The sequence below is a fragment of the Poecilia mexicana genome, unplaced genomic scaffold (genome assembly GCF_051168715.1).
Source record: "Poecilia mexicana isolate PSO_F unplaced genomic scaffold, ASM5116871v1 scaffold_16, whole genome shotgun sequence".
Classification (NCBI taxonomy): Eukaryota; Metazoa; Chordata; class Actinopteri; order Cyprinodontiformes; family Poeciliidae; genus Poecilia; species Poecilia mexicana.
The window spans coordinates 23,845,629-23,859,714 of NW_028263385.1; the positions used below are offsets into that span (position 1 = coordinate 23,845,629).

Consider the following 14,086-nt stretch of genomic DNA (forward strand, 5'->3'; position numbering starts at 1 on the left):
TTTTGCTGCTCATAAATCTGAGGGGAATAAAACTCAACAAAGACAGAAGTTTGCTACATGATCAAAAATTAAAGCCTGGTGTCCAAATGTGACTTCATGTCTCCAGCTCTTGAAGTGTATAATCTGCATCAGAGTTGCGTACCAAGCGGCTAACCGATGAACACTTTTATCTAATTAGCCGCAGATATCCACGGGATTAATGTAAAACACTGCCTCTGAACTCAGCCACTCAGAGTGGTCATAAATTACCATTCATTTAGTCGTAGAGGGGATTTAAGACCAACACGGTTTATTGGTGAAAGGCTTTCATTTTCTGTACTGTTGGTTTAAATAGGGCCGTGTCTGGGAAAATGAACATCCTCTGTAGTCGCATTGTCATGTGGCAGCTCTTAAAGATTTTCACAAAGAAGTTCATGGAGGCACATTATGTCTATTAGTGTCATGTTATTGGCAAGGAGCCACTCAGCTAATCCTGTTTATGTCTTCCTTCTTCCCTCTCTGTGGCTGACCTTACTTAAAGGTCAACAGTACCTTACCCACAACATTTCCTCACTAGTGCGACATAAGGGGTTGGAGAAGACGACGCTTGCCTGCCAGACCGAGTACGTTAGATTAAGTAAGGGGGAGGGAAGGAAAAAAAAAAAAGTATTTCGTTAGTGTAATTACTGTGTCACTCATCTACTCCCAAAACCCCAGCAATTAATTTCCGAGTCCTGTTCTGTGTCACGGGCATCTTTGCAAAGAAAGATTTGGTGTGTCTGTCAAACTTCTTTTTATTTCCAATTGATGAGCTGTTTTATTAGCCTCTGACCAGTTGACTTTTGACCTAATGCCCTCAGCCTCCGTGATTCTGGAGTCTTAATTCCTTCCTGTATGTGAGTTGTGTGCAGCTATTACTCGCTGCTCATCAGAATTCGGCGAGTGTGCATATTTGGACTGACATAAGGTCGTTCTGAGATTATACTTTTGGAAAAAAACACGATTACAGTCGTTGCCTTGAGCAGATACAAGATTATGAGGGGAACAGGAGAATATGCAGCACCCCCACTCACTCTACCACTCTATTATCTAGGCAGTGTGAAAATGTCTCCAAAAAAGATTTGGAAAGAGTCCTCAACCACAAGGGCAATATATTTTATGGAGATTTCTTTATAGATCAAGACAAAATGGAGCTTGGTTGTAAAGCAGAAGTGACACTAATAGATTTTTTTAATTAAAAATCCAAAAAGCGTGTATTGTATACTAATATACGAACTACCATCAGGAGTCACCTTTTATGTCGATTTTTGTCCCCATTTCCTCCTTCCGATGATCTTAAAGATGCCCTGGTTATCGAGATGTCCCTAAAGCTGATCTGAAGAGATATCCCTCTGACTGACTCGGAAGGTTGTCTTTTCGTATTTATTTATTTTTCGATTAACTATAGTGCACAAGCTTTTGCCATTGCTTCTTCCCAGTGGGCCACGCTTGTTTACTCCGAACTCACGTTTGGTGTCGAGAGGTTTGCCAAGATTTTTCGTCTAACATCTGGTGAGTGAAGTCGGTTCGTGTGTGGAGTGTTACTCCTGTCATGTGGCTCGACATCACAACCAAACCTAACATTTCTTATTATCATGGTATGGTGTCAGATTTTGGAAATCGGTCGACAATCTTAAAATCTTGCACTAGCAGTAAACAGAGTCTAGATTCGTCTCTGTAAATGAGGCTGCTCTACAAAAGGCTTGACAGAAAACGTTAGTGAATAAACAGCATCATTTGTCCAACACACACGATGCTGTTGAAAATAAAGACATATCATAAAACATGATGGTGGTGGCAGTGTGCTTTACTTCACAAGGGAGAAAGCTACTGACCAGACTTGATTGAAAGCTGGATGGGAGTAAAAACAATGCAAACCTGGAAGAAAATCTGCTTTGTATCCTGCAAAAGACAAACAAAATTCCAGTGGGAAATGACCCGAAACATAAAGGAACAACGGGCAACATTTTCCTTCTCTAAATGTAAAGAGCTGGTCGAGTAAAATCTCCGAAGACTTTCAGCTATTATTGCAGCACAAGGTGGTTTGATAAAGGTTGGACTAACAGGGAGTGAATACAAATGCATGCAATGCTTTATCTTTTTATTTATTTTTTGTGAATAAAAAAAAATGACAAAGCGTGGCAGAATGAAGTGTTTCTTTCTACTATTATATTAATATCTGGAAAGGCTCTTTATCTGTAACCATCAAAATGACAGATATTTTTCTGAAATATCTATTATCCAAAACTGAAAATTGATTTTCTAACATTTAAAACCAGAACACAATATATTAGTACCATTCTCTGGTTGTATTCTTAGATAATAGCGATCAAAAGACACTAAATTTGTCCTGAGGTTCTTTAATTGTGCCTGACAATGAACACTGACTTTCATCAACTCTCTTGTGGAAGCCAAGGAAAATACAGCGTACCAAATCAAAACAAGCCTCGTAATTTTAACCTGTATGTTAGTTTTCTTCGTTTCCCTCCAGAAGTCGTTCCTTGAAGACTCAACGATACGTCTTGGAGTCAAGGTACAGACCTAAACTGCTGCTGCTGACCTACGCTTAAGGAACTGCTTTCCACCTGCATGAACTTGTTCATTAGTGGCCGTCTATGAATCGGTGCCTGACAAGTGCACACCACCGCAATACATCTCACCTCTGTGTTCTTGCTCTATACTTGGTCAATATAACACTTCCTCCCCCTGAGAGCAATAGATTGAACCTGACTAGCACGTGTAGGCATTACCTCCGTTGACCGATGCTTGAACCCGGCTTCGCCGTGGAAGCAAGTCCCATTTTTCCCAACATCGTTTGTCTCAGTTACACTGATCTTTTTTAAATTACAAGCCTGCAATGATTGGTTCCGTCATTGCTTCGATTCTGTGTTTGGATTATGTTTTTGACCTCTTCAAAACAGACCATCTGTTGTGACAAATGTCAATTGCATTGATTTGAACACTTTAACCTTCGGTGCGGGACTACTCACCATAGATCAGAACAACAGACTCCTCAATGGCGTGTTGGTAGCTGAACTGGGAGTCTAGCAGAGCTCGGCTGACAAAGGAGCCATAGTAGGTGGACTGGTACCAGCCCACATGCAGATGGTCAATGTTGACGTGACGCAGGGAACGCATCATCTCCATCTGGTACTGGACTAGAGGAAGAAAGAAAAGAGAGAAGTGGAAACCATGAGTGATGAGGGGGAAACTAGGAGGAATGGAGGAAACTTTCACTGGAATCCGAACTCATTTTGTTTGGATCTTTAATTAGATAGTGGCCATCTGGAAGTGGACACGGAGTATAAACAGAGGGATAAAAAGCGAGAAAGAGAAATATGGTGAAATAAATTAGCAGCTCAGATGTGAAGGACAAACATGTTAAAACTAAGCAAACGAAAGGCTGCATCTTCTCTCAACAAGTGATTGTGGGGGATTTCTAAAACTGCAATAATCTCGTGCTTCAGGTCATATCCGACACAGATACACTGGCATGCTTCAGCTCCTGGGCAGGAGGCTAGGTGCATTACAGAGAGTCTTTTCATTATGACGGACACCTCCTAGCTTAAAACACAAACACCCGTCCTCATTGGCTTTAAATAATGGCCAAGGCGAGCGAGCAAAACAGTATCTGTTGTGGGCTGGCTGGAGGAGGTTGATAAATCAGGCCTTGATTGGGCAGCTGTGGCCTCTAAACCCCTGTCTGTAGAGCATAACCCTATCCTGCTGAGGCTGTTAACAAGAACAAAGTGGAAGGGTGGAGGAGAGGGAAGGTGAGGCGCTCAGGGTAAAAAGAACAAAGATGGAGAGCGGTAGGACAGCTGGAAGAGTGGAGGAAGGTGTTAAAGAGGAGAAAAATGAGATCAATGAAAGGGGAGATGTACAAAAGAAAAGGGGAAGACTGCACTTCTTTACTGACCTGAATTTGAACACATTGGTTATTTTATGCTAAACAGGTAGAGCTTCACTTGATCATTTGACAAAGAGTGGATTCAAAGACTTGGACATGTTTTTAAAAAGAAAATAAGCCTGATAAAATGCAAATAATATCTTCATTTCTTCTCTGCTGCAACACGTCTAAACAAACAGCCGCCATAGGCCAAACATCGCTTTGCTGTTTAATGACTCTTGCCGGAGCACAATGCTAAGAGTCTCCTCTTCCAGCACAACAATGCCACTCTGAAAAACAACCTCTCCAGGACTGGAGGACGGGGACGGCCGCGCGCACAGACCCCCCTTTTCATGCACTGTCCTGCGGGGGAGGGCTGGATGCAACAATCTATCCTTTTAATCTCACCTTTATTTAGAGATTGACATGGTCCAGGAGACAAAAATCCGCGTGGTGAATGGACAGGGCAATACAAGGCAGGGGCAGGGACGGAGGAGGACACGGTGTATGAGGGGCAGGAGAGGGAGTGTAATTCAAACCACAAGAGGCGTTTGTGTTTGAGGAAAAAGGTTTATGGTAGTTAATGCATTTCTTGTCGTAAAGCGGCTCAACAAAGTCCATATCATAGCCAGACTTTTAGGTACTTTGAAATGAGACTTAGGACATTATGAAAACATGCAATTGAATCATGATTTCTGAATGCTCTGTGTGAGCTTCAGCACATTGTTTAGTAAAATATTTGATCAAGTGTTGGTCTCAAAGGCAGGAAGAGTCAATCACGTTGGCTAAATATTTAATTGGCCAGCAGGAGGTGTTTCCATGGCATTAAGCAATGCTCTGAACCCAGAATATTGCAAACATTTCAAATGTAATTGGAATCGTGATTGGTTGAGCCCTCCTTCAAAGCAACCAATATCTATTTAAATGTCGGTTTTGGTACCAAGCTATGATGTTTATTATATATAAAATGTATCAGTGTTAGCTCTGGGTGATTCTATGGTTAATAGTTTGTATTATAAGGTATTAATGATTGAATGCTGTTATTGCTCGTCAAAGTAAAATTTCCAACTTTTCAACATTGAATTTCCAATAAAACTGCATTCAATGCAAGTCCCGTTAAAAACTCTGAGATTTTACGTTCATCACACAGAAAGCAAGAAGGCAGCGACAGTACAGTGGGTTATTTTTACTGCTAAAAAGCATCAAGTAGTAGAAGTAGCTGCTTTTGAATTTTAAAACTGTGCAAGGGAAGTTTTATATAGATGTTTTAGTATATATGCAAGAAAACATTGAGTATTCCTGCGAGCTGTTTACTGGGTAATACTGAATCAATAGCTTTAACCACGTATAAGCAAGCTTTAGAAAACTCTGGTTTGTTTTATGCAACTTGCTACCAGCACTGTAGCTGAAGCCAAACGTAATACTTTTGCAAGAAACTTAAACATGGAAAAATAAAAAGTACTGCAGGATCTTTGACAGCGATAGGATTACAGGATTATACATATTTATGCAATAAAGAATATGTCCCTAACCTTTACCTGATTTTCATTAAACTAAAAAAAAACTAATCTCCTCAAAAGACCATGCTATTTATTCAATCATTTAAAAACTAAAAAGTAGGTTTCTTCTCATTTTTATGCATTGTTAAACAAGTAAAAAAAAAGAAGAAAATCTAAATTTTCAGCATTCATTCCATCTACCTGCAATCAAAAGTAATCAAGGAAAATCGGGTGGATTTTATCCGTGTTGTTCTGCATTTGAGGACGAGAAGGAAAGAGCCAATAAATAACATTCCCGCAAAGAAATAGGCGATGGTTAAAAAAACAAAATGAAACGGGGAAAGAAAAGGACAAAGCTAACAAAACGCCGGGTGAAAACGTTGAAGTGACAGACTGAGAGTGGGTCTGCTGGAGAGGGGCCCGGAATATGACCAGACTTCTCAGCAGACTAAAACAGAGCTCAGCGGAGGGGGGAGGCAGCCTGCGCTCTAACCACCCCATTTGTCTCGGCACTTCTGCTTCTCTCAGTAGGAGTCTTACCTCTCAGTCGCCACTGAAGCGTACACCTGGCCCAACACCCCATCATTAGCAGGGAAATTGGGCACAAAACTCCCAGACAGAAACTGAAGGCTGAGCGACTGACAACAGCAGGGAGAAAACCACAGACTGTTTATTCCAGTCAGCATAGTTGTTTATAACCTTAACTCTAACGAGCAGAGGACTGCCTTATGTTTTATTAAAAAAATAAAAAGTATAAAATGATGACTTCACTTTTACAGTATTACTGCAGTGCTCCTTTTTGTGTTTGCCCATTTTACAACCTTTTCTAATACACAAACAACAACCTATTAAACGGTTCTGGTCTTTTCATTTCCCAATCTGCACGGCAAGCTGGAACACACTGGAGAGTTGCTCGAGTACTCTCAAAGTAACACTCTAAAATGATTTTAGAGAGGACTATATAACTGCGATTTAAATCTTTGGGAGGCATCGCAAGTCGATTTAAAGAAAACTAGTAATTAAGGAGAAGTGTTATTTACAGCTAATTGCCACATTTCTAGAGGATACTTATTTATAGAGCAGTAATGGGTATTTAAATGACATTCCTACCAAAGCAGGGTAAAAATATAAAGCAACTATTCCATCTATCAACCTTTGCTTAATCATAACTTGTAGTAATAGTTCATGTAAAGCCTTTTCTTTAACCATATGATCTCTAGTCTATTCAGAGAGGCCTCAAAGTCCCTCACCGTTTCATCAAGTCATCTTAGACAAACAAAAGAAAAAAGTTGTGCTTTCTTTAAAAGTGTTAAACTGAAAAGCTGGGTCGAAATACTTCTGTGTATCCTTGAGATGTAATACGGTTGGGTTGTTTTTTGTTTTTTTTTCTAGCTCTGACGTGAAATCACAGAATGTGGTGTGAAGAGACATTGATCTGGCGAAGGTTATAAACAACATTTTGAAGTGGTGAGATTTCTACAGCACAGAAAAAAGGCACCATTAAAGATTACTGAACAGTTAACTATTTACTTTACTTTGAATCTGAGAACAAACTAACAACACGCATCCACGCTGCAAAGACCAATCTAGGACGTAAACACGTTGCTCTCGGTTTATTGAAATGGATTACATCTCCGTACAGCCAATGATAACGCATGCAGCTAGTTTTACAGGCTGGAAACTCAACTGAGTACCACTGATCACATCAGAGGGAAATTGAAAAGGGTGCCTATAGCCTTGGGTTACAGTTGTGAGATCCAGAAAGCTTGATTTATATCTCATTACACACCAGCCGAGGTATCCTCTCTACTGGAGGTGAGCTGAAAAACACCGACTAATAAGATACAAGCTGGCGCTGAACCAGACAGTAGGAAGGACATATTACGTTTTCTTGCTCTGTAATTTGACATGTCATAAATGATAAAGGGGGATTTGAAATTTTTTTTTTTTTTTCATTTCTAATATCTAGAGTTGTGTAATAGGTTCCAATGGAGGTCCCATGCTGGCCAGTCCGGTGTGGTTAGCTGAAAGAGGGGGAAAAAAGAGAGAGAGAAAAAAGAACAGATGGGCATCCTAAATGAATGGCATTTCAATGGAAGAAGGTGAGCGAGGCTGATAAAATACACAGCCTATTACACCTAGTGTAAAGCTGGGTTTGTGTTTGTTCCCCACCTGGGGAGGGCATAGCAATAGGATCAAACAGAATAGGCTGACAGGAGCACCGGGGTGCCTCAGGGCAAGACTTTGCAGTGAAATCTGGGGCACTTCCATTTTTAAGACGGCTACTTTGGCACTTACACCCAACCTAAATACTGTTCCTGACCAAGCACAACTATTTTTATAGAAACTGTAGCCTTATTTTCAAAACACTTAAGAGGAACACAGACGTCTTCTTCCTGTCAGTGTGCAACAAAGAGGATGTTCTGCCTCTGAACCACCAAATGAGATGGTCTGGGTCTCATAATGGTCGACTTCAGTAAGGATTAGCTGACTCTGCTGCTTGACGGCGTGTTGGGGTAATTAAAAAGAAAAAAAAAAAAAGACAATAAAAACACACCGGGTGTCATGCATATGATTTCTTCCCATCAATGCACATTAGAAAGGGTGAGGTTAAGTGTGCAGAAATGGAAAAGCTCTCTGGACTTCAGCCATAGGTAGTTTCTCATGCAGCAGTGATGCTCAGAGGATAAAACCAATTTAAAACCACCTATGTGTTTTGACCTTTATAACAGCTAATGCAATCCAAATTTTATGAGCAAAACTCTGCAGCATCTGCTGAGTCCCACTCCACACTGTTTTTAATTGTACGCTGCCCACGTCTTGTTGGAAAGTTGTTGTCAGTAGGCCTGTCACGATAAATTTTGCTGAGCGATTAATTGTCTGAAAAATTATTGCGATAAACGATAATATTGTTTCAAGACCAGTTGTCACTGCTTTAATGGAAATAACTAATAATGCATGTGATTTCCTGCCATAGATACACTTTATTTTCAAAAGAACACAACACTGGAACTGATGAACTAAATTAACAAAACAACCAAAAACAAAAATAAAATGGATTCTCAGTCTCCATTAACAAAAAACGTACTTGAATAAAAACTAAACAACATAAAGCTAAAGTGGAAATAAATACTGCATTCAACCAAAAGAGTGCAGATTATGAAGTCTGTATACTATATTGCCCTTCTGTAATCACTAGATTTAAAAAGAGAAAACGGGCACATCCTGACGCAATAGTTCACACTACACGATTTTTTGCCCGTTTTCCCCTTACGATAATTTTAGAACGTTGGCTGCCGGTGATTTCGTAACCGATCATCCTGTAGTGTGTGGTGTGTTACGGTAGATTGTCGTGGCTGCTCCGATCTAAATCAGGGGTTTTCCCCGACTGGTAGCTTAGCAGCCTGTTGAATGTGACAGGTAGCCAATCAGAAAGCGCAGATTCTCCTCCGCTGAGGGGAAATTACGAGGGGAATCCCAAACAGCTGACACGGTGCAACCCGAAGTCCAGCGGACATTGGAGATGATATGTGGAAACAACATTAATATTTATTCAACATTTCGTGCAAAGAATATAGAAATGACAAGAGGAGTTGGAGCCAAATTGCTACCGCAGTTGATGAATCCGGTAAGTTTTCAGCTGTTCTTCGTTAACGTGACATAAATAAGTTATAATGATTTTCACTCAGTCAGAACTTTACGCTGACTCTAGTCACATGCATCACAGGTAGATTCTAGTAAAACATTGATTAATGCCCGATTTTAAAATTAGTTCACTGGACTTGTAGCCATTATTTTGTGCCCATGTGGCTGGACACCACACGGCACAATCGAAGCCGATCGAACGGTTATACCTAGGATTTCTGTCGGCTAATGGTGGTCTCTCAGGTTTTGAAAATGGGCCGCTGGACATTACACTAAGGAAATGAGGAAGGGAGAGTCAGTGGAGAGCACCGGAGCTGAGCCTTTTTTCATTCAGTGTCATCAACGGAAAGAAAAAAGGCAGAAAGAGATGATAAAGCCGATAATTAAAATGAGGCTGACAGGTTTAATTTATCGTGCGATTAATTGATTTATCGTTTATCGCGACAGGCCTAGTTGTCACACTATGTTCAATCTTGCCATGCATGTTGAAATATTGAAAATGTTTCACTGGGATTTAAATCAGGCAAAATAAAGAGCATTGTGTAAAACATCAAGTTCTGTCTCTTCTTGAGTTGTGGTTGCCCCCTTGTTCTGGACAGGCTATTTAGTTAGAGGCTCCTATTTGCAGTTTTATGTTGAGTGTTTAGTAAGAATAAGAGGTTTGAATTTTATGGAAGGAGAGCTTACTTTCGTCTAAACAATCCGTCCTGCCACACAGCAGCAAACATGCAAGAATGGTTTAAAGAACTGATTGTTGCTCTACGCTCAAGTTGCAGGCGTTCTAGTTTGGCTACATTAGGTTTGGCGGGATCCAAATACATCTGGAGGTCCATCGGCAGTCGCATAACCTCAAACTAGCTCGTCGCTAAATATTCGAGGGTTCAAAAGTGCACGGCGGTCCAGTGTATTAAGTGACGGATGTTGTAAATTGTGTTTCCTCCTGGTATGATGGTCACATTTGGTTTCTACAAGTGTGCTAGAACCAATTAAACCAGCGAGTGTGCTGCAAAGCGGAGGGAGAACAGGCCGACTCAGCAAACAAAGACCCCGGCAGATTGGAACCAGACCCGGTACCTGAGGCAATTATTTGCCTGCGACATGTCAATAAGTTGATGATACTCGGTGCAGGCCGGTTGGTGAAAATATTCATGAATTCTGCTCAGAGAATCCTAATTTTATACCGTGTTGAATTCTCCCTACAGCTTTTACAAGTCACTCAAGCAGACAGACAAGCTTTCAAACAAACCACTACACACTGTACTCAGGTCAGGGGGAAAAAAAATAAACAAAAAGGCATGCAGACAATCAAATGACTTTCAGCCTGATAGCTGAACTTAGATTTAGTTGGCCGAGGAGACAACAGGCTATTGGCAGTCAGCCAGCTCATCCACCTAAGATCTAATACACAGCAGAGAGCCTAGTAAATGCCACAGGATCACTACCCTGTTTGTTCATAAACCATGAATTATAGGTGAAGAAAAAAGTAGAAAAACATTCTCAGACATAGACATGTGTGTACATCATGATATATTGAAGTTGAAAAGCCAGTAGAGATTTCAGTCTGTGGAGTAACATGACCAATGTCCAAAGGAAGATTATCTTTAACGCGATATATAAAAAAAAATCCTGAAAATAATACAGAAACGTTAAAAACTCCTTTAGAGGTTGCAATAGACATATAATAGATGTTAATGTTTACTTTTAAAGGCATTGTTCATATTTAAAGTTACAAAAATGGTTTAATCTACAAATTTATTTGAATCATTGTTTTGGAGAATCGAAGTAAACAAAAATTCTGCAAAAGTGAAGACATGGAAGCACGAAGACATGGGAAGGGTGCTATAAAGCCCAAAATGCCCAAAACTGGGGAAAGAGGGTTGATGAAAATATAGATTTATGACAACTGATATTTTACCAATATTCTTCTTACAAATTATTTTCCAATAGAATCCAGCCATAATTGTGTGTTAACACCACGTAGTTTTATTGTATTTTTTTTATGTATTGACAATTTCTATAGACTACTTACTAATAGGGGTGGATGATATGGATTTCAGTTTTATCATGATATTTTGCGGCACTATGTTGAAAGGGATAACAGTGACAACTAGAACTATTAAATGCTTTGGTAATTGTACGTCATAGCAATAACAGCCACAAAAACAAATAATGCTCTAGAAAATTATTACCATCTCTAATGTGCTTCATTAGGTAGCCAAGATACTGTGGTAATCTGACACCGTCCAATGCCTCGAAGGGACAGCAGCTCTGTTAAAGTCATAGTGACTATAACCAAGCCGCCATTGTATATACAGTAACTGAATTTGAAAACATTACGACAGGGCATCTTTTGTGGCAACAAAGTATTGGGTCTCACAATGCGAGGCAGGATTAGACAACCTTCATAGTATTTTTCAAAACACTCAAAATGACACTTTCACTCATGCATTATGAGGGCAGGTGGCAATATTCTGTAGACGACGGCAGCATTAGGTCGAGAACAGTCAATTTAACAATATCGTCAAGGCGAGGAGGAGGTGCGAGAATGCGCCGCCGTTTGCTTTTCCTCATTCATTTCTGCTGCCCCGCTGCCTCTCCAATCAATCAATCTGGGTCCCGAGGCCAGACTGGGAATGAGTCTGCCCATTCCCCTAGTGCCATCTGATTGTACCCGTGTGTGTGTGTGCGTGCGTGTGGGAGACGGCGAAATGAGCAGGAATGGTGTGCTTACATGTGACAGAGACAAAGAGAGTGAGTGTTCAAAGGGGAGCGTGTAAAACCATGACAACACGCTGGAAAGGGAGCAGGTTTGATGCGTATGGCCTGAAAATGGCCTCTGCTGCATGCGCGCGCTGTCCGTCAGCGTGTGCGTGTCTGCGGTGGCGGCCGTTATTAGCCAGAAGCAAAACCTCTCACCCTGGGTAGTAATGTTAACAGTTATAATCAACCGCGGCACCAACGGCGTGGGCGCACCACACAGTTTGTGCTGTAATACTCAATGACACAGGAGGTGAACTGAGATGGACCTCGCAAGCTGCTGCAGGCCACAGCGACTGTGTGCAGGCGGCGAGAAGTGTTCTGGTGTGCGCTCGGGTCTGAATGCGAGGATACACATAACTGCGTGTCTCAACACATTCTAATCGCCACCTTGACAGGGCTGACGGGGGCCTCGCCTGGAAAGCATTGGGCAGTTTGACACACGCACGCACGCGAGCGCATGCGCGGGCCGGAGTTGATATCCACTGAGGTCGAGTGGAGCAGATGAGCAGTAGAACAGTATGAAACTTGGAGAGCTGTGTTTTCTTCGCCCTCTGTTTCCTGCCTTTATTTTCTGAATGTAGTGAGTGGGGCGGGAAACGGAAAATCAACAGCTGAGAAGGGGGACAGATGGGCCAACCAGACTTGAATTAAAAATAATTCGAATTTTGTTTATTTTGATCCCTTATTTGCCTCGCTCCCCCGCTCTCTCTCTGTTTACCCTTCTGTCATCACAGCGGTCGCAACACTGGCAATGTGCTTTAAGATCTCAGCCACTGTCGTCTAATTTAAATATGGGGATTTCAGACAACCAGAGCTGAACTGATGCTCAGCTTGTAAAAAAAGGATTTGATGATTAAAGATGATCGGTTGTGTTATTCTGGTCCATAAAAAAAATGTAGTGAAGTTTTCATATTTACACCATACAGCTTGTTTCTACATTGACTCTCCTGCACAGGATAAAATGACAGATCGTGCTGTAAAAGTATGATGTGAAAGGGAGCTGGTACGCACATTCATTGGACACTTTATAAGGTACACCTTACTGCCGAGTCCTTACACCTTACTCAGCTAACTTTATGTGCTGTTGCCTGAGAAACTACACACTGAGAGTCTGCGTGGTGCGTTTGCCAATCAAAATAGACTGGATTTTTGCATTGTCGACCTGTAAACCCCCAAAACAGGAAGAACATTGTCAAATTATATTCATCTTCACAAACATGGGCAATTTTATGACTACTCCAGGCATGTGGACCATCTCTGCACAAACCTGGACACATTCTTCACTCAAGAAAAGACACTTGGCTGTTTGCGAAACCTTTGTTTGGAAACTCATGGTGATTGTAAAAACCTTAGAAATGGAAGAATGATTCATTTCTAAATCCTGCTACTGCACTGAAGATATTTTTGAGATCAACAGAAGGATTTCTTTCTTTTTATTTGGACGTAAAATGAATTAGTTTTTCAGAAAAGTCTGACCACTAACTTGGTTTTATTAAATTATTGCATGTTGCACATAAAATGTTATAATATTTGTAGGTTTATTATTTTAAAAAAAAGTCAGTCACCCAGTACTCTCAATTTGCAGACATCGTCAAATCTCCCATAAAGTTTGGTCACCGATGCCAATAAAGGTTTTTCCACTAACCATTGAGAAAGGTATTAACAACATACAAAAAATCATTTAAATCTAAATCAGCTAGGGTTATGAATGGTGTAAGAAAACTGAAAGTATTTCTACTCTGTAATGACTCCTTACGCTTGATTATATCCCGACTACGCCACATATAAACTCCCTTTGGTCCAAATGAACAGAAATCTCTATACGTGGCAGCATCTTAAAGTCTCAATCGGGTTAATATCGCAGCACTGCCTTGCATGTTAACAAACCCTCCGACAGCAAAAGAACAAGCTGTTTCAGGAAGCTGAAAAGACCGATTCCGTTTTCCGGGCTGGAATTGAGTGTTTGAGAAGCTCTGAGGCTTAGAGCAGATCATGCACATGGCAGATCTTTATTAATACTTTAAAGCCAAAAACCAAAAAATAAAAAAAATAAAAAATAACAAAACAAATGTTTAGGCGCATTACAATTTAAAGACATCTCATTCTACCAGTGTTCTGCTAAGTGAAGAACGGTGTAGTCCCACGGCAGCTCTTATTTTTCTCCTTCTATCTTACTCTCAGGACTCGGCACATCACCTCTAATTTAATGAGTCTAAACTCTTGACCCATTCATTCAGCACAGCTGAAGCCACACTTTGACGCTGCACTCTATTTC

General features: G+C 40.8%; 1 protein-coding gene across 1 annotated transcript in view; it reads right to left on the minus strand.

Moving 5' to 3' along the window:
* LOC106923395 (eukaryotic translation initiation factor 3 subunit H) overlaps positions 1 to 14,086 on the minus strand; it is a 71,414-nt gene that overhangs the window by 31,513 nt on the left and 25,815 nt on the right. The window contains exon 3 of the mRNA XM_014996394.2: positions 3,009 to 3,176. Coding sequence (XP_014851880.1) covers positions 3,009 to 3,176 — 168 coding nt within the window. The remainder of the gene's footprint in view (positions 1 to 3,008; positions 3,177 to 14,086) is intronic.